The following is a 17,461-nucleotide window of genomic DNA, read 5'->3' as shown; positions in this document are numbered from 1 at the left end:
AAAATTTGTTTATAAAACGCATATTTTAGCATGAGTTAAAGCTAGATTGAAATTAGCTATGTTATCGATAAGAAATCTTGAGCAGGTGTTAAAACTATCCAAGTCTGGCAACACAGTGCCCACTTTTACCGCCAAAATAAATTGCTAGGTTTATTTACGAAAATTACACGCCCAACGAAAGGACAACGAATGGAGGAGGAATTAAAGCAGCAGTTCGACGAGATGGGCGTGGAGCCAGCGGACCCAGTTCTGGGCAGGTGTGCGGAGCTGGCCATCACGTACAACATCCACGACGCCACCGAGTTCGTGGAGCAGTGGATGGCCTTCAGCTTGTCGCACCTCCATGGCGAAGATCCTGCGATCGAAAACCTGGGCGACTTCGAGCGCAAGGTGCTGCAGCTGCGGAAGGACAAGGCGGGATCCAAGGCAACTGCCCAGAGGGCGAAATCATATGCTCCCTCCGCTGTTAACGAGACAAGCTCACTGGCCACCTATGGCGTGATGGAGGACGATCCCATGATTGATGACTATGTCAGCGAATCGGCAGTGGACTCCTCCGTTCTGCATACACCCAAGGCTAAGAAAGATTTGGGTCGGACGTCAAATCTTAAGGGTGGCGTGCTCTTCAGCCCCGCCAGCTACACACCCCAATCAGCAAAGCGGAAAGCAGGGTTAGGAACACCATCTAACTCAGTGGCAGGGAAACCGGGCGACATTGTGGACACCTTCGGACATCCCAAACTGCTGGCAGGCTCCAGCTGGCAGTCGCAAATGGAGCACACGGTGCCCGTTACCCAAAAACTGCTGCACAACGACGCCCCGCTGACCATCGCCAATTTGGGCTACATGAACGACCTGCTGGCCGACCGATGTCATAACCTGCGCGTCCGCTTCAACCAAACCGGGCCTGCACTGGTGGACAAGAAGCTTGGACAAGCAGGCGCAGCCGAGTGCATTTGGTATCCGCAGGATAGACAGGTGCTGCAGTCCGCTGGTGGACTTCACGCGGTGGGAATGATTCATTCGGAGGACGATGGCCCCCTGGACGCCTATTCCGCATTTATGGTCGTTTTAGATGACGATGTAGAAGATGAAATGGACCCAACACTAACGCTTAACTTCTCCAGGACCAAGTCTGCCAGCATATTCCCCGGTCAAGTGGTGCTCGCCAAAGGGTTCATACCCAGAGGTAAAACCTTCATGGTAGAGGAGATTCATACAGAGCGCAAACTGACGCCAGCGAATCCTCTGCAAATAGACAGGGAGCTTCAGTTTGTGGTGGCCTCTGGGCCCTTTACGGACAGTACGGATCTGTTCTACGAACCGCTACACGACCTGCTCAAGTATATCAAGGATCACAGACCAGATGTGCTGGTGCTCACGGGTCCCTTCCTTGATGCAGATCACAAGATGGTCGGCGAACTGGCCGAGACTTTTGATACATTCTTCGAGAAGATGATCGCGGGAATAATGGAGGCAATTGGTAGCCACACCGCAGTGCTGGTGGTGACCAGTCAAAAGGACGCCATGGCGCTCTCCGTATATCCCACACCGCCACCCACTCTGCGCAAAACCTATCCGAATCTATATTTGCTGCCCGATCCCTCTCTGGTAGACTTGGATGGCATTACGCTGGGCGTCACCTCAACCGACGTGGTGGATCATCTGCTGAGCCACGAATTCGCTGTGAATGCCGGCGAACGGATGCACAGGGCCATTAATCATTTGTTTCACCAGGGCTCCTTCTACCCTTTGTATCCGCCGGCGGATGAAGACATGGCCTACGATTCCCAGCTGGCGCTGAAGTATGCCCAGCTCAAACAGCTGCCAAATGTACTCATCCTGCCCAGCGATCAGCGGCACTTCGTCCGCTTGGTAAACGACTGTCTGGTGATCAATCCCGGTCGGGTCGCAGACAAGAAGGGCGGCACTTTCGCCCGTTTCTTAGTGGCGCCTTCAGTACCAGGAAAGCCAGCCAACATGTTCAACAGTGTGGCATGTCAAGTCCAACGCATCTAACCTGACCACTTAGTGATGATGATATCCTTCATTAGCATTGAGTATGGTAATAAGATCAGTACAACATTATTTATAAATTTTTACACCCAGAACTTTTCTGTTAAATAAATTTAACCACAAACTATTAACAAATGAAGTTATGCCCTGAGTAGCTATTGTAATGTGTGTAAACATATGCCCTGTATATTTTTCAGATTCAAGTTTTGGATAAAACAAGAATATAATATTTCATTGAGTTTAGATGTCAGAAATGGCTAGCATAGTGGTTGTGCCAAAGGCGTCAGCTGGAGATGATGCAGATGGACAACCTTTTCCAATAGATAAAGAAGATCCTACGGAAACGGAGCGCTGCTGCTGGATCTGTTTAGTGACCGATAAAGAGGACGGTCGTCTGGCTTGGGTGAATCCCTGTCCCTGCCGAGGAACCAGCAAGTGGGTGCACGAGAGCTGTCTTTTCCACTGGATTGACGAGAAGATACGAAAAGAAAGCGATCTGGAAACCGTTTCCTGCCCACAATGCCAAACCCAGTACAACATCATATACCCGAAACTCGGGATTTTCGCCAGTGCCTTGGAGCTGATGAATAGTCTCATTTTAAGGCGCTTGTATAAATGCCTGGCCCCTGTCTTTACGTGGGTCTGTCTCTATTGGTTAGCAATTACGTTCGGAGCAAGTACATATATGCAGATCGGTGGTCATACCCATCGCGTCCATCACGTAATTCGGGCTAAAGACCCGTTGGTTATTCTGATCGGATTCCCATTAATCCCATTTGGTCTGATACTTGGACGCATGATTCCGTGGGACGACTTCGTGTTGCGCTTCATTAGAAAATGTTGTTTAATGATGCGAAATTTTGCCACGATGTGCCTAGGCCGTGGTTATGACCATAAGGCCGACCCATACCCTTGTGCTACTATGGCTCCAAAAATCGGATCGCGGGTACTCTGTGGGGCGCTCCTCTTGCCTACCATATCATTATACGTGGGTAGGGTTCTTTATAGCTCTGTCGATGATAGGTTGCAACAAACTCTTCTTGGAGGACTGACTTTCATAGCGATTAAGGGAATCTTTAAAATGTACCTCAAGCATAAACAATACCTTCGCCGAATGAAAAGTCGTATTTTGGATTACACGGATGAAAACCTAGCGGAATCAGCTGAACAATAGTTAATCTCAAAATCTGGAGAGAAGCAAGAAGTAATGAGAATATTTAAATTCTAAAGTGTACAATTTTTGTAATACAACTTGTCAATATTGCATGCTGGCTGCCATTCGTAAATAATCGTTAAAGCATTTATTAATTTATGTATAATAGTTTACAGCTAACAGTAGGAAATGGTGTCTAAATGTAATGTACTCCCTAGGATCTCTATGCACGATTGATCGATCCTGGCCCCCTTTACCGAAGTCAACTCTGTATCGAGGGTGTGATCGTCAAGAACTAAAACTCCAATGTATATTTTAACTATACAAAAAATACTGTATGCCGTGTGTGTGTCCAATGAACTTGGCCGCAACTCAGATGCGGTTAAGTAACTGCGCGCCACCTTAAGTAATCCTCGCCTGCCGTCTCACTTCGTTCGCCTTCTGGGCCTGATTCCTGGAGCTGCGTCGTCCAACAACTCGTTCAGTTGTTGGGCTCCTGCTTGTATTGTTATTGTCGGTTGTTGACCCCCTCGGGGTTGTGGCTGCTGACCATGCTGTGCTCCATGTTCTTCACGATCACGTAGTTGGTGATGTGGTTAATGGCCTCGTCCTGCAGCCGCTCCGGCCAGCGCTTCATGTACGATTTGATGAAGTCGCCGAACGTGTCCACTTTATCCGGAGTGCTCTTGTGGGTGTCCACGATGTTTTTTACAATGTCCACGAACTTGTCGTAGTCCTCGTGCGACTTCTTGATCTTCTGGTAGTTGGCCACGCCTCCATTGGTGTTGCCCCCACCACCACCACTGCCACCGCTTCCCCCGGCAGCCGTGTTCATTTGCTGATCCATGTTGTTATCCGCCAGGCGGGCCGAGGCAGCGGCAGCCACCGCCGCCACGGCCGCCGAGGAGGCCATGAAGTTGTCCACGCTGCCGGCATTGGGTGGTGGCTGGGAGTGGTCCATAAAGTGCCGGTGCATGCCGTACTCGGTCCTGCAAATTAAAATTATTATTTTTTTTATATGAAGAAGGTGTTGTATTGCTAGTACTCACTTATAGAACCCCTCCGTGTTGTTACTATTAAACTCTTGCTGAGACATTGGATTTTTCCAAACTGGTGACTCGGATGTAGATGGTAAACTGCTCGTATTGGACGAACTTGTCATGCGTTTGTCTCTGAGGAATAATAAGATTATTGTTAGTTTGAAAGTGCTATATGGCAAATATGTATCTCTACTGACTTGTAACCGGTGTGTGCGGCCAGACTCTTAAACACATCATCCACTTGACTGTAGAACTTCCAGGTGCTGATGATGCCAGTGGTCTCGAAGGTCTTCTGCTCCTGTCGGTAGCGCTGCGTAAGATTGTTGACTTTGAAGTGAACCTCGAGTGCAGTTACAGGGACGCCCAGCGAGGTTAGCTGCTTGGCCATTGCCACATAAAGATGGCCATTGCGTTTAATGGTGCGCAGCTCATAGGCGCAGACTTTCCATAGTTTGATCAGCTCTAGAACACCACTATCCTCCCATTGTCGGCGCTTTTTGTTGAATTTTTCATACTGTGGAAAGATATTCAATTATACTTGTGATAAAGTGGCGAATTCCGTAGACAACTTACAGGCATTTCACATGGGTCTTACTGCCGACAACTGGGATTGCCCGACAATCTTCGTTTGCCAGCTGGAGGAGCACATGAAGCGGATTATCTAGTGAACTGGCATAGTGTACACGGATTCGGTCCTGAAATAAATGGAATAATTATTTAACTTGCAGGTGCCATTGTTTATTATTTGTTTTGTTGTAAATATTTGCATTGCAATCCCTGAGTTTCAGGGATTCCTTAACAAGTTAGGTTTAGAAAGCACACGTAAATAAACAACCCGACATATGGCTTGCAACCTCTTTGATGACTATTTAATTGCATTGAAAGTGTAATTAATATTCTGCAGTCTTATCCCTTCGCACAAAAAGGGTAATGAAATGCCTGAAACTCAGCTTCTACGTCCGTATTTAATATCTTTAGCGGACATTTTTTGGATCCATCCGCATTACGTGCGTTCTTTGTCTGCTGGGATTGGTTATCATTGACTGTCAGTACAACTTTGTTTGTGGAGTTCGTAGTCACATTTTATCCCTAGTTATTAAGTCACCTATTTTTACAGTTATCAGTTTTCAATATTTGTTTCTGCTTGGAAATTTAAAACACAAGCTAGTCTAACCGCATTTCTTATCACTAGAAATAGAAAGCAATAGGTACTGCGTTAAATTGTCGTATAATTTTGAAATGGGTTCTTATGGCACCCAAGTTGTTTGTACCGTAAATGGTTCTAAGTAATCCTTGTAGCATGCAACATGGTTTCTGACACTGAAGGGTATCCACTAGTCTGTGTACATTGTCTATTTTCTGGCTTTCAATTATCATTAAGCCGGCTCACACACACCAACACAGCTCAGCCGCTCCCGCACAAACACACACGCATGCTATGCAAACCGAACGGTAAACGGTAAACAAATATTAATTGTGCGAGCGAAACAAGTTGCAATTTGCATGCAGCAGCAGCAGCACATGAAGGTAGTGAGAAGTGGATGCGGAGACGTTTGGAACCGAAGTGAAGCGGTAACTCAAGTGTACAAGGGAGTTGGGTTCAGATGCGGATGAAGATGCTCCGCCGACGTCGACGGCGACTGCGGCTGCGGGGTAGCAGCGGTGGGGGAGCCTATGTATGTAATTTTGCGGGGGGGAGAGGTTACTTTTCTCGAATACACACACGCACACACTTTTCCCATTTCAGAGATACACACACTCACATCACAGCCACATCCGATTTTCTTGCGTTGATTGCGTTCTATTGTTACGTTTCTCGCTTTGCTCCATGCACCAACGGACGAAACAACAACACTGCGACGCCAACAGCGGGGGCACAAAACTTAATAATAAGTCAAATAATTAAATTTTAATTATCTTCAAGAGGGAAACACACGAAAAACGTAGTTTGTAGCTCCTACGCTGCGCAGCTCTCGCCATTCGACTCTATAATGATGTTCTCCGCGGGAGCGAGACAGCATTGTATGGCAAGAGCAACAAGGTGTGAGCGGTGCGGCTAGTGTGCTATGGCGTTGCCAGACTGTCGCCGCTGCAGTACGTTGGGGTTTCGAACAGCGCCAAAAGGTGGAAAATTGAAAATGTTTGCAGGGGCTTTAGGCACATAGAACCAAGTCATCTGCCAATTTTCCTGCTCAATATACTCCTACTTCAATCTCGGCTCGTTAGGGCGCAACAAAACAAGCGCATTTCATCGCTCATCATCATCATTTTCATCTACACCACCTCCTCTCCCCCGCCAACAAATCGCTTCTCTTGGAGCATAATGCACACACACACTTGTACAGGCACACCGACACTTATGTGCCGGTCATCATCATCATCATTAGGTTGTGCGATGGAGCAACAACAACAACAACAGCAGCAGCAACAGCGAACGTCATTAGCGGGCTAAATAACAAAAAATGATAATGTCGCTGCCACAAAGTCGTCAGTTGGCTTTGCTTGTGGGGTAATCATCATTAAATTGCACATCGTCTCGATGAAAAAGTGGTAGAGGGGTGGTTGGTGGGCGACGGGGGTGGGGCAAGGCGAAAGAAGAAGAAAGTGGGGTAAGCAAAATCCCAATAACAAGGTCACCGAATATTTGAAAATCTATCTAAGAACTTTGTCAACAACATTGAAAGCAAACTTTGAGATAATAATATATATATTTTCAAATTCTGTGTTGTGTTTAGAATGTGCTAATCTTTTTATTTTGATTGTAAGCAACGTAGGATTAGAAAATAAATTTGTCATCATCAAGAACTGGACACTTTAATAGCAACAACATCGTCTGAACCCCGCCTTTAATCATTTCTATGAACAGTGATGGTCAGTTCAATAATAGCCGTAAATTAACCACATATACAAAACCCCAATTTTTTTTTTTTATAGAGTATGGTACTTAAATTATTTCATTGTGTATGATTTTTAATATGGCACTCTTAACATGGTACTCTTTTATATAATTGTTATTTTAGTACATTTATTATATATGGTTATTAACACATTGTTATTGGTAAATGCATGCTAAAATCTAAAATGTTGTATTTTTATTACATACTTCTGACTATTGCATCAACCTCGGCTGTACACATTACTATTTGCCCCCACAAACTCAGTTTACCCACATTCGCCGGTCATCATCATTAGGTTGTGAGGCGCCGACAGCATCAGCTCCCAAATGCGAACGTCATTAGTGGGGGAAAGGCCAACAAGGAACGCGGCTGGAGCACCCATAACGCTATCATCGGCAATCATCATTAGGGAGCACATCGCCCGGAGGAGCTGCTCAGGATTCCACTGAGGAGGCGGCTGATGGGTGGTAGTGGCGCCCCATCAAGGTCAGCTGATTTATACTGGCACATTTATATTGTACGGCTAATCCGCACTTAAGCTGAACGGTGAGCCCGGTACGTGCTCCTCGCCCCACTTGACCACCAGGATGTAGTCGCCGGTATCGCACACTCGGTAGGTCACCCTGTGAATGCCACGGCCCAGATGCCTGACCACCACCTCCTCGCTGGGACCGCGTTGCCCCAGCACCCCCACCAGGAGCAGGTTGCTTCCCGCTTGGCTGCAGTCCACGGTGAACTCATTGCGCTCCACCAAGCTGACATGGGTGAGTCCCAGGCCACGGCTCTGCACTCTGCTGGCATCCGAATCCAAGGTGGGCACTAAAACAGACCATTGCTCATTGATTATCTCAACTTGGGTGCACTTTTCTTGATAAAACATACCGGAAGAGCTCGCAGGTTTGCCCTCGATGGATTCGGGAGCACCTGCTATGGCCACGATGATGAATGGTGAGCGGGGCAGGGTGACGGAATTGCACTTGATGTGCACCTTGTAGAGACCCGCTCCGGCGGCCAGTTGGCAATCGATCTGGAAGCGCTCCGGATCCAGCTGCTGCTGCCGCACGGGCTGGATGGGCTGGCCACTGGGACCCTCGACGCGCACCTCGAAGTTTCCCTTGACCCCGTTGCGCTTGATGATGAAGCCCAGCGGGCTGTTGACCCTCACCGCTCCGCTGGGAAAGTGGAGCAGCTGCACCTTGCCGGCGTCGGTCAGCTCGGGTGCCACATAGACGCGCGGCGTTTCCGAGGGATAGGCATCTGCAGGCAGATGCAGAGAGGGGCGCAGAGATTGGTAGTGTATAAATAGCCGGTTCGATGTTTACTTCCTCATCGACGCTACTCACCCGCATCGGGCGTCCGCTGGTAGCGTCCAAAAATACCGCCCTCCTCCGGACTATTGCCATCCAGGCCACTCGAACTGGAGGTGGAAGTGGAGGCCGAGGTGGCTGCCTGCGTGTTGAGACGCATCTCCTGTGACACTTTGAACATGCCGCAGATATTTGAGGGCGATTTGAATATGAATCCTCTTTACGAGTTTACAAATAGTTTACAAATATTTTCTCAAATTTAATTGGCGACTGCCCGGGGCGTGCTCCTTCGACCGACTGAACTCGGTGCTCTCTCCTCCAACTCAATCGCATCAGCGAAATGCTCTCCAAATGCCAGATTCTCGATCTCCGATGTCGGAGCTCTCCCCCATCCATCCGATGGGGCAAATGTTTACGCTGCTTGTGTGCCGGGCAGCCTGCCAAGTATACACAATATAGATTGCCTCTACGCGGATCGCCCAGATGCGATTCCAATCTAAACAGGAGAGTACGCTGCCCGGAATTCGCTATCTAAGTCGATATGAATCGAGGAAATTTTAATGTGAATCGCTAAATTAACACGCCTTATTAATGGTATAAAAACTATTAAGATCGAATGTTAGATGGTCCCATAAAAAGTGTTTAAAAATCTATCTGTATTATAATTAAATGGCACTGTTTTAAAGATTCGAAAGCGTTTGATTTTATTTTTGTTGACGAGCAGCAATTTAAATTGAAATAACGAATTTAAGAACACATCGTCGAGGAGTGCAGTCTGCGTGTCTCCAACTGGGCAGAATGAACTCGAATATGATTATGCAGTATGTCGGATGTCAAAGCCGTGCTGCAAGTTGTGGTATAGATGTGGATAGACGACCATGTCCGTGTTGGTCAAGTGGCCAGTTTCATACAGATTGCTGTAGATCTGTGGAAAAATATATCCTTATATATGTAATATATAGTTATTAAAAATGGACTGACTTACATTCTCGGTGATCTTGAGCGTTCGTATCGCCTCCGATCGCATGTGCAGCCAAGTGTGGCGCAGTCGCTCCTCCGCATCCGAAATGAAGCCCGGCGCCCAGTTCTCGCGCAGCCGGAAGAGGTTCATCCGGTTCTTCTCGCGCACCGCCCGCGGCAGCAACAAGGCATGCCGTTTCCGAGCCTCCCGCTTGGCCTTTCCGTTCAGCATCTGCTGCTGCTTGGCCTTCTTCTCCTCGATCTGGATGCGCATCTTCCGCGCGAGATCCTCGCGCTTTTTACTGGCCGCCGTCTCCGCAAAGATGGACACCTGATTCGACTGGGCATAGAAGCGAGTATAGTAGTCCAGCTTGCTCAAGTCCGGTGGCGGCATTATCTTCCTGAAATTCCCCAAATGACTCTCCTCCCAGGCGATTTGCTGGGCCAATGGACCATGGTCCTCAGCATTCGGTTCCATATCAACGGGATGCGCCTCTGGACTGCCCTTCTGGGCATCTATTTTGGCTTTGGAGGTGCCGCCACCCAGACGCGGACGTTGAACTGGTCTGGAAAATTGACATATATCTGTATCGCTGGTACGAGACCAATGATCTGGAACTTACGGATCTCCCCTGATCTTGAGCAGCCGCTGCTTGACCCGCTTGCGATCCTCCTTGAGAATCTGCCTCTTGTCCGCCAGCACCGTACTGACCAGGTTCAAGGTGTCCCGGATGAGAGGTCGCTTAACCTCCCTGTCCACCTGTTCGTTGGTATGGAAGCTGGGCGAGTGGTTGACCTCGAGGATGTAGGGCTTCAGCTTCCAGTCCACCAGGATGTCAAAGCCAAGGATCTCGAAGCACGCCTGGATCTTGTCGTGCCCCGGAAAACAGGCATGGTAGTTATGCTTCAGCACTGGCCACGCACTCAGCACCGTCTTGATGATCACATCGTCCACATTGCTCCAGAACTCCTCCACATCGTAGTTGTGGCGTCGCATCCAGTTGTTGATGGCACTCAGTTTCCTCTTGCTCCCGCAGTCATCGTTGTCGCAGAGCTCGTAGTGCGAGTTCCGCTTGTTCACCGAGTAGTTGGTCAGGTGCATGTACAGATCGTTCGCGTTTCCGGGCGTGGGCTCCACATACTTGTTCGTGGCAAATCTGGCTAATCCCTCGTTGTACACGAAGATTCGCAAGGGATCCACGGAGGTAATCAAGGTGTAGACCCGCAGATCGAACTTGTAGCCATCGATGAGAAGCGGCTGCAAATAATGCGATGTTTAGCCAACTTGTGTCAACTTTCTGAAGTACTCCCTTTTACCCTGTTTATGTACGTCTGGCAGATTAGCCGCTCATGAGCACCTATGGTCTTCAGGTCGTTTGTGAGCCAGATGCCACGACCCTGGGCTCCAGAATCCGGTTTCAGGATGAATGTGCGCTTGTGGTTGAGGGCGTAGTTCATGGCATCTCCATAGCTGAAATCGGTGGAATCAATGATCATCATTGATTATAAATGACTATCGGTCTTACTCCGCCGGCAGCATCCAGGTCTTGGGAAAGATCTTGTAGTCCTGCGGGAAGAGCTTCAGCATTCGGTTCAGATTCCGCGACAGGAGATCCTTGCGGCAGATCTCGATCATGCCCGGAAAGTGATTGATCTGCTGGAAGCGCTTCATGTTCTTGAACAGCTCCACGCCCGGAAACGAATCGGACCAGAGGATGTTCCACAGCTTGGACTCCTTGACCAACTTGTAGCCCAGTGTCTTGGAGATTTTCCCAATCATGGCGTAGCGCGAGTTGGACACGCAGATGGTACTCTTGGTTTCGCTGAAGGCGATTACGTTAGAATCGGCTTTCAAAACTACAAAGCTAAGGAAGATCACCTGGCTGGCCGCTCCTCATCGACGTTCATGGGAGGATTAAGCACTCGAGTGGGGCATTCCACTCGGTAGGTCTTGTTGTTCAGTTGAATGAAGCCCTGCAGCTTGGCTTCCGCAGCAGGCATTGGACTATTTTCATCAGAAGATTGTCCGTAATATGGGGAGATCTCATCCACTTCCTTGCCGGCACGTGCCCTCCTCTTCACGCACCGGATCTTCTTCATCCGGCGACGCGGGGACGTGGGCTGTTGAGGCGGCGATTGCTCCGGACTGAACCATTCCCGGTCCAAGCACGGCTGCTCACTGAGTGCCATGTCCAGGGCGCGAACAACGTGGGTCCTTTTCTCGCGATCCTTCCGAAGCTTCTCCTTGGAGAAGTGGCGCAGCTCCTGAATCCTCTTGAAAAACTTGGAATTTTTTAAATTCATTGCCTTTTTCGCTGGTCGTCCTTGATTAAAAATTGAAAATTTATCTCGTGCTAAAATCTATATCTATAAAAGTGATTCGTGTCGATGGAGAAAGCCGGAATTCTTCGTCACGAATAAAAACAGTATTATTTTGCGATGATTGTGTTGCGAAAATGAAAATAGTTATAACCAAAATGACGCTAAAATCAATACGTCGCTGGGATGAGTTTTAAATCACCGATTTCAGGCATTCGTTAAATTTCGTTTTTCTGAACATAATAACACTAACAACTATGAGTACAAAATTTTAATATAAAATAGTTTAAGCATTTACAGTTTTCCATAACAATAAGTCTCTAGAGGGGATTTCCTCGGAATGTTAGAGTAAATAATATATTGCAATAGATCACAAAATGTGGAAATGGTTCAAATAGTTCTTCGAGCTTTCAAAGTTCGTCAATAAAGGTAACATAATAAGGCACATCTATTCGGTTTCAAATGGTTCGAAACCCATGAGCACCGCATGCATTGATGGGCGATTCTGCAGATTCAGGGCAGTACAGTTGAGGCCCGTCTCGATGGCGCACATGCACATGTCCAACTCCTTGCCCATCGGTGCTGCAAGGTGCTTCTCTAGCAGTTCTCTCCGGTTTTGCCGCCACTGCTGCTTGACATAGTCCAGCAAATTCTTTTTCGTTTCGTTTTCCGGCACGCGATCCGTCACTTGACGCCCCGTGAACACCTCCAACAGCACAATGCCAAAGCTGTAGACGTCCAAGCCCGTGCTGAGTTTTTTGGAGTTGAGGAACTCCGGTGGAAGATAGATCTTGGTACCGAAAACTTTGTTCACTTCCACCACAGCGTCCAAGGACTTGGGACCCTCGCGCACCAGCCCGAAGTCTCCGATTTTTGGCTGCATACATTGGTCCAGCAAGATGTTGGCCGGCTTGATATCTCCATGGATCAGCGGGCCAAGATCGCCGCGAGCCGTGTGCAGGAAGTAGATGCCTCTGTGGGAATGAATTGAAAAGGTAAAGTTGGTTGATAGGACTAAAGATACGATAAATCCCACCTAGCGGTGCCGAGGCTGATGTTAAACCGCTGCTGCCAGGTGAGAGCTGGTAGTGGGTTTTGGGCCTTGTGCGCTCTTAGGCGAGCCTCCAGGGAACCGCCCTTCATCAGCTGGTAAACAAGGCATGGCTTTGCCCCTTTGACGCTGTATCCGTAGAGGGCCACGATGTTGTCATGCCGGATGCTGTTTAGATACCTCAGTTCGTTGTAACTCTGCTGTAGCTCCACCTTTCTCTGGTCAATGTTGGGGCTGCGGTAATTCATCACCTTGATGGCCACGTCCAGTTGCATCCATTTCCCGCGGTACACGTCTCCAAATCCACCCTGTCCCAGGCGATTCTGCGGACTCCATCCGTCCGTGGCGTTTTCCAGCTCCGCATAATCGATCTGCAGCAAGGACTCAGCTGCCCGCTGGACCGTGCTATGGTGTATGTTGTCCAGGGACTCCAGGCTGGGAATCGCTTCGGTTGCAGCTGTGCTGGTGCGATTGTTGTTTGAGTTGCTGACGCCTGAGGAGGAGGGAAATGGCGGACCATTGTTCACTTTCGCACTGGAATCGGGAGCAGCACGCAGCTCTGTGATGTTCGGCCGACTCCTGGGAATGTGCTGGTGCAGATCCTCGCTAACGTAGTCTTTAATCAGCAGCATTGCGTTGGTCAGCAAAATTCTAGAGTTGCAAAGCTCAATTCTGGAATCTTAGGTTATTATATAGGTTATTATCTCCAACTGACTCACTTTCTGAACAAAATAAACAAAGATCTCATCGTGTGACCGTACTGACCGCCCCAAATGGTAAGAAACTCATTGGATGCTGAGCGGCCACGCTGTTTCTGACTCCTTATCTGCTCCACTTGGTCCGGATAGAGTTTTACGGTCGTGGCCATTTGGTGCCACACGTCCAATGCATCCAAATGGGCACAAAGTTGGGCTCGCACGGTCAGCGGCATCAGTCGGATGGGCATCGAGTCGTCGATGTGGGATCGCGATCTGGTCCTGTTGCCATTCGCTTGGTTTTGGGCCTGTGCCTCAGCTTCAGCGGTCTGTACGCCACTCATCTTTCACTGGTGGGCAGTTCAACTGGTTGCGACTGAATCATGCGGTCTGCGTCCCCGGATGCAAGCGTGCCCGTTGAACAGGGGTATGTGGCGCTGGGAACCTGTTGCAGCGAATCGAAAATCACTTTTGGGAAAATTCCCAACTTGATTCGAAGCGGACGACTTGTTAGCAGTGCAGCTAACAGCGGCGCAACAAGTGATAAAGCAGCTTAACAGCGGGAGCCAGTCTGGCAACGCTTTCAAAGTCTGGAAAATAATACACTGGGAAAAGCGGTAGGTACCTAGATGCCACTGTTTTAAATTCATAGCTTAAAAGAAGCAGAGGTCCATTTTAGGTTATTCAACATTGGTGTAAAATAAATTTTAAATAGATTTATAATTAAATACCACTTATTCTCTGCAGTTTTGTATATTATTTTGTGGACTAAAATATCTTAGAAATTACCGAATGCTGTAGCCGTAGTATGACCAAGTGCGGCGTTGCTGTTTGTGGACTTGTGTCATTTTCAAGCGGTCCGCAACCGGTCACACTGCTCCGCTTCACACCGTCACGAACGCATCTCTATCGCTAATTCTTCGCTTCGCCCATTTATAATTCAGCAAATACGTCAATTAGCGACCCAGCGAACGGAAAAGCCTCAAGCTGGCGGAGAAAAAGGTCCAAATGGCGCTGTGCCAGACATCGGTGGTGAGTGCGCAATGTGATCCCAGGGATCCGCTATCTGTGTCATCGGCGGTGGCTCCATTGCATCCGACATATGGAAGGCATCCTATCAAGGAGTTTCTCCTCCACCACCTCCTGCCGCCGCCCACGCGGGAAAGTGAAAGCTTTCCCAGTGGTCATGATTACTACAGTTGTACTACAGCATTAAGCGCTGCTGAAATCCGAGATACCCAAACTGCAACCTCTTTTGTGTCCATGTTCGATATGTGTGTGTTTGTGTGAGTGCGTGTCTGTCTGGCTGTCGGTGTATTGGTGCGTTCATTGGCTTGCAGTTTTGCGTTTACCATCTGGGTTTTCCGATTTTCGGCTTTTCCGCGGAGCAGTACGAACTCTCTTGGGGGTTATAATTAGCAGTAATACATGCTGCGTAGTCTGTGCTATTATCGGCAAAATGCGGGGTCTCCTTATCGCCCGCTGATAAGGCAAAACGAACTAGTAGTAAAACAATCGACTGGCATGCCGGTGTACGCAGTATATACATTTGTATATATACCAGCATATGCCTGGTATGTATGTATATATGTGCCTGCATATGTACTGCAACATTCGTCGCAAACAAATAATTTGCATAGCTTATTTGTGTTTTGCATATTCACATTACAGCTGCGTCTGAATTTTAATGGGGGCTCAAAAGGCGCACATATTGTACGCCACATTTTAACTTCTATAGCGTCTTAATGAGGAAATGGGCCTGTTTCAGTTTACTTGCTCCACGGATTTACTAGGCACGTAGTTCCGAAGCAATCCCTATTGTTTTGTCCCCAACTGTATGGACGCTAATAGCAGGGAGTTGAGCTGCGATAATATAATGAGTGTTTAAGTCAACACAATCCCAGATTGATCGTGCATTTCGAATTTAATTATATACAATTAACCGCATTCCCCCTTTACTACCCGCAGCTGAAGGTGTACCATGCTGTGATCGAGGACGTCATCACAAATGTGCGGGACGCGTTCCTGGACGAGGGCGTTGACGAGCAGGTGCTGCAGGAGATGAAGCAGATCTGGCGCAACAAGTTGCTGGCCAGCAAGGCCGTCGAACTGAGCCCAGACTCCAGCGACGGCTCCCACCCGCCGCCCATCGTGGCCAACAATCCAAAGGTAAACGAACTGGAACCCCTGGGTTAATATGTTCATCTCAAAATTTGTTGTGCACATAGAAGTCCTTACCATCTATATTTTTAAGCTATGTGTTACCACTTCACCCCAAATACATTCCAACTAAGATATCTTGCTTTATCTTCCTTATGCTCCACCACTTGAACCACTACAATGCAACGCGACTCACCAACAACATCGACTAATGCGCTGCCTTACACATCATCAAACTCCATTCAAAAACCCATTCATTTCCATGCGCCCTCACATCCAAACGCACATTTCGACTGCAGAGCAACAAGGTAAAGCCATCTGTCTGCAGAAGGATTTTCAGAATAAGGTCCACTAATCCTCTATCCCTTTGCAGGCAGCCAATGCCAAGGCCAAGAAGGCCGCCGCCGCAACCGCGGTCACATCACAGCCACAGATCGGCGGCAGCAGCTCCGCGTCCTCGCTGGTAGCGCTCAAGTCGTCCGCTGGAATGGCTGCCGGCAGCGGAATGAAGAACGGGCTGGTGCCCATCAAGCAGGAAGTTAACTCACAGAACCCACCGCCACTGCATCCTACCTCGGGGGCAGCACTCCTGCAGAAACAACAGCAGGCGGCGAGCAGTGGACAGGGTTCCATTCCAATTGTGGCCACGCTGGACCCCAACCGCATTATGCCCGTCAACGTAAGTTAAATGTAGATTACTAGATGCGAATCGAGCTAAATTTGCTAATGGACTTCACAGATCACGCTGCCATCGCCAGCCGGCTCAGCCAGTTCGGAATCTCGAGTGCTCACCATACAAGTGCCTGCCTCAGCGCTGCAGGAGAATCAGTTGACCCAAATTCTGACTGCCCACCTGATTTCATCCATCATGTCCTTGCCCACCACGTTGGCATCGTCTGTGCTGCAGCAGCATGTAAACGCAGCACTGAGCAGCGCCAATCACCAGAGTAAGCAGACTCAAATCTCTTTTTTTGCACACTAGTTGTAACTATTATTATGGAAAATTAGAAAACCTTGCCGCTTCCAAGCAATTGGACGGTGCCCTGGACTCCTCCGATGAGGATGAAAGCGAGGAGAGCGACGACAACATCGACAATGATGATGACGATGATCTAGACAAAGACGATGACGAGGATGTGGAGCACGAAGATGCTGCTGAGGAGGAGCCGCTCAACAGCGAAGACGATGTCACCGACGAAGACTCTGCTGAAATGTTTGACACAGATAACGTGATTGTTTGTCAGTACGATAAGGTGAGTTCGCAGAGGCACGTTTATGAGTTGAAGTTTATGACAAGCCTCCTCCACAGATTACCAGGTCGCGTAACAAATGGAAATTCTATCTCAAAGATGGCATCATGAACATGCGGGGCAAGGACTACGTGTTCCAAAAATCGAATGGCGACGCCGAGTGGTAATGGCAGTTGAGTGAAGAGCGGCGGCAGTGTGAATATATTTACAAAAGACAGCAAACAAAAAGCCTCATCGAATGCGCCTTCAGCCCTGGACAATAGCTAACCAGACAGGTCTCTGCATCACTGGAAGACATGACCAAGCGACACCGTCTGCACAGAAAGCAACGTACTCGGGCCGACACTGTATCTTATTTTAGTTCCATCTGTTTTGTATTACGATAGCTAAAAAGAGTGTGTTGAAATCAACCATCTCAATTAAATGTATTAAATAGAGTGCCGCATAACTTTTGTGTGAATAAAAAAAAACACTTGTGAAAGTTATACGCTTGCGTTGCTTGCTACCAATTAGGAGATTCTATTCCACATGATTCACTTATTTGATTAGGTCTTAAAGAAGTGTGTTGCATATTTTATTTTTGTATACTACAGATATAATGCCGAGAGCTTAA

The 17,461-nt window shown here is 48.2% G+C and overlaps 7 protein-coding genes across 14 annotated transcripts; 3 read left to right on the top strand and 4 right to left on the bottom strand.

Moving 5' to 3' along the window:
* Nucleotides 1-29: 29 nt before the first annotated feature.
* Nucleotides 30-2,155, top strand: LOC122622437 (DNA polymerase alpha subunit B). Its single transcript, XM_043800864.1, has one exon. It carries the CDS (start codon nucleotides 190-192, stop codon nucleotides 2,017-2,019), a length of 1,830 nt encoding a protein of 609 aa, XP_043656799.1. The 5' UTR covers nucleotides 30-189; the 3' UTR covers nucleotides 2,020-2,155.
* A 36-nt stretch (nucleotides 2,156-2,191) lies between these two features.
* Nucleotides 2,192-3,288, top strand: LOC122622438 (E3 ubiquitin-protein ligase MARCHF5). The gene has a single exon (XM_043800865.1). It carries the CDS (start codon nucleotides 2,261-2,263, stop codon nucleotides 3,188-3,190), a length of 930 nt encoding a protein of 309 aa, XP_043656800.1. The 5' UTR covers nucleotides 2,192-2,260; the 3' UTR covers nucleotides 3,191-3,288.
* A 1-nt stretch (nucleotide 3,289) lies between these two features.
* LOC122622439 lies at nucleotides 3,290-6,200 on the bottom strand. 3 transcript variants are annotated; one of them, XM_043800866.1, is made up of 5 exons: nucleotides 5,973-6,200; nucleotides 4,783-4,904; nucleotides 4,407-4,723; nucleotides 4,219-4,341; nucleotides 3,290-4,158 (listed from the first exon to the last, which is right to left on the bottom strand). In XM_043800866.1, exons 2-5 carry the CDS (start codon nucleotides 4,786-4,788, stop codon nucleotides 3,678-3,680), a joined length of 927 nt encoding a protein of 308 aa, XP_043656801.1. In that variant the 5' UTR covers nucleotides 4,789-4,904; nucleotides 5,973-6,200; the 3' UTR covers nucleotides 3,290-3,677. The 3 variants fall into 3 exon arrangements, with proteins under 3 accessions (XP_043656801.1, XP_043656804.1, XP_043656803.1); XM_043800869.1 differs by having other exon boundaries at nucleotides 6,146-6,192; XM_043800868.1 differs by lacking the exon at nucleotides 5,973-6,200 and adding an exon at nucleotides 5,481-5,857.
* An 849-nt stretch (nucleotides 6,201-7,049) lies between these two features.
* On the bottom strand, nucleotides 7,050-9,083 carry LOC122621892 (filamin-A). 2 transcript variants are annotated; one of them, XM_043799910.1, is made up of 3 exons: nucleotides 8,450-9,083; nucleotides 7,989-8,363; nucleotides 7,054-7,925 (listed from the first exon to the last, which is right to left on the bottom strand). In XM_043799910.1, the coding sequence occupies exons 1-3, from the start codon at nucleotides 8,592-8,594 to the stop codon at nucleotides 7,630-7,632; spliced, it is 816 nt and encodes a 271-aa protein (XP_043655845.1). In that variant the 5' UTR covers nucleotides 8,595-9,083; the 3' UTR covers nucleotides 7,054-7,629. The 2 variants fall into 2 exon arrangements, with proteins under 2 accessions (XP_043655844.1, XP_043655845.1); XM_043799909.1 differs by having other exon boundaries at nucleotides 7,050-8,363.
* An 8-nt stretch (nucleotides 9,084-9,091) lies between these two features.
* LOC122621889 (tubulin polyglutamylase TTLL13) lies at nucleotides 9,092-11,863 on the bottom strand. Of its 2 annotated transcripts, XM_043799901.1 has the most exons (6): nucleotides 11,253-11,860; nucleotides 10,900-11,196; nucleotides 10,691-10,844; nucleotides 9,997-10,631; nucleotides 9,399-9,939; nucleotides 9,092-9,338 (listed from the first exon to the last, which is right to left on the bottom strand). In XM_043799901.1, exons 1-6 carry the CDS (start codon nucleotides 11,675-11,677, stop codon nucleotides 9,228-9,230), a joined length of 2,163 nt encoding a protein of 720 aa, XP_043655836.1. In that variant the 5' UTR covers nucleotides 11,678-11,860; the 3' UTR covers nucleotides 9,092-9,227. The 2 variants fall into 2 exon arrangements, with proteins under 2 accessions (XP_043655836.1, XP_043655838.1); XM_043799903.1 differs by lacking the exon at nucleotides 9,092-9,338 and having other exon boundaries at nucleotides 9,709-9,934; nucleotides 11,253-11,863.
* Nucleotides 11,864-11,948: 85 nt separating this feature from the next.
* Nucleotides 11,949-14,004, bottom strand: LOC122621890 (serine/threonine-protein kinase pelle). Of its 3 annotated transcripts, none has more exons than XM_043799904.1 (3): nucleotides 13,463-14,004; nucleotides 12,729-13,415; nucleotides 11,949-12,666 (listed from the first exon to the last, which is right to left on the bottom strand). In XM_043799904.1, the coding sequence occupies exons 1-3, from the start codon at nucleotides 13,780-13,782 to the stop codon at nucleotides 12,141-12,143; spliced, it is 1,533 nt and encodes a 510-aa protein (XP_043655839.1). In that variant the 5' UTR covers nucleotides 13,783-14,004; the 3' UTR covers nucleotides 11,949-12,140. The 3 variants fall into 3 exon arrangements, with proteins under 3 accessions (XP_043655839.1, XP_043655841.1, XP_043655840.1); XM_043799906.1 differs by having other exon boundaries at nucleotides 12,729-13,422; nucleotides 13,509-14,004; XM_043799905.1 differs by having other exon boundaries at nucleotides 12,729-13,394; nucleotides 13,463-14,003.
* Nucleotides 14,005-14,304: 300 nt separating this feature from the next.
* LOC122621891 (transcription initiation factor IIA subunit 1) lies at nucleotides 14,305-17,333 on the top strand. Of its 2 annotated transcripts, XM_043799907.1 has the most exons (7): nucleotides 14,305-14,470; nucleotides 15,407-15,607; nucleotides 15,898-15,906; nucleotides 15,972-16,277; nucleotides 16,338-16,545; nucleotides 16,607-16,851; nucleotides 16,908-17,333. In XM_043799907.1, the coding sequence occupies exons 1-7, from the start codon at nucleotides 14,447-14,449 to the stop codon at nucleotides 17,013-17,015; spliced, it is 1,101 nt and encodes a 366-aa protein (XP_043655842.1). In that variant the 5' UTR covers nucleotides 14,305-14,446; the 3' UTR covers nucleotides 17,016-17,333. The 2 variants fall into 2 exon arrangements, with proteins under 2 accessions (XP_043655842.1, XP_043655843.1); XM_043799908.1 differs by lacking the exon at nucleotides 15,898-15,906.
* The last annotated feature ends 128 nt before the right edge of the window (nucleotides 17,334-17,461 follow it).

The sequence above is a fragment of the Drosophila teissieri genome, chromosome 3R (genome assembly GCF_016746235.2).
Source record: "Drosophila teissieri strain GT53w chromosome 3R, Prin_Dtei_1.1, whole genome shotgun sequence".
Lineage (NCBI taxonomy): Eukaryota > Metazoa > Arthropoda > Insecta > Diptera > Drosophilidae > Drosophila > Drosophila teissieri.
Note: the sequence above shows the minus strand (reverse complement) of the source record. Positions and strands in the feature narration are given on the sequence as shown.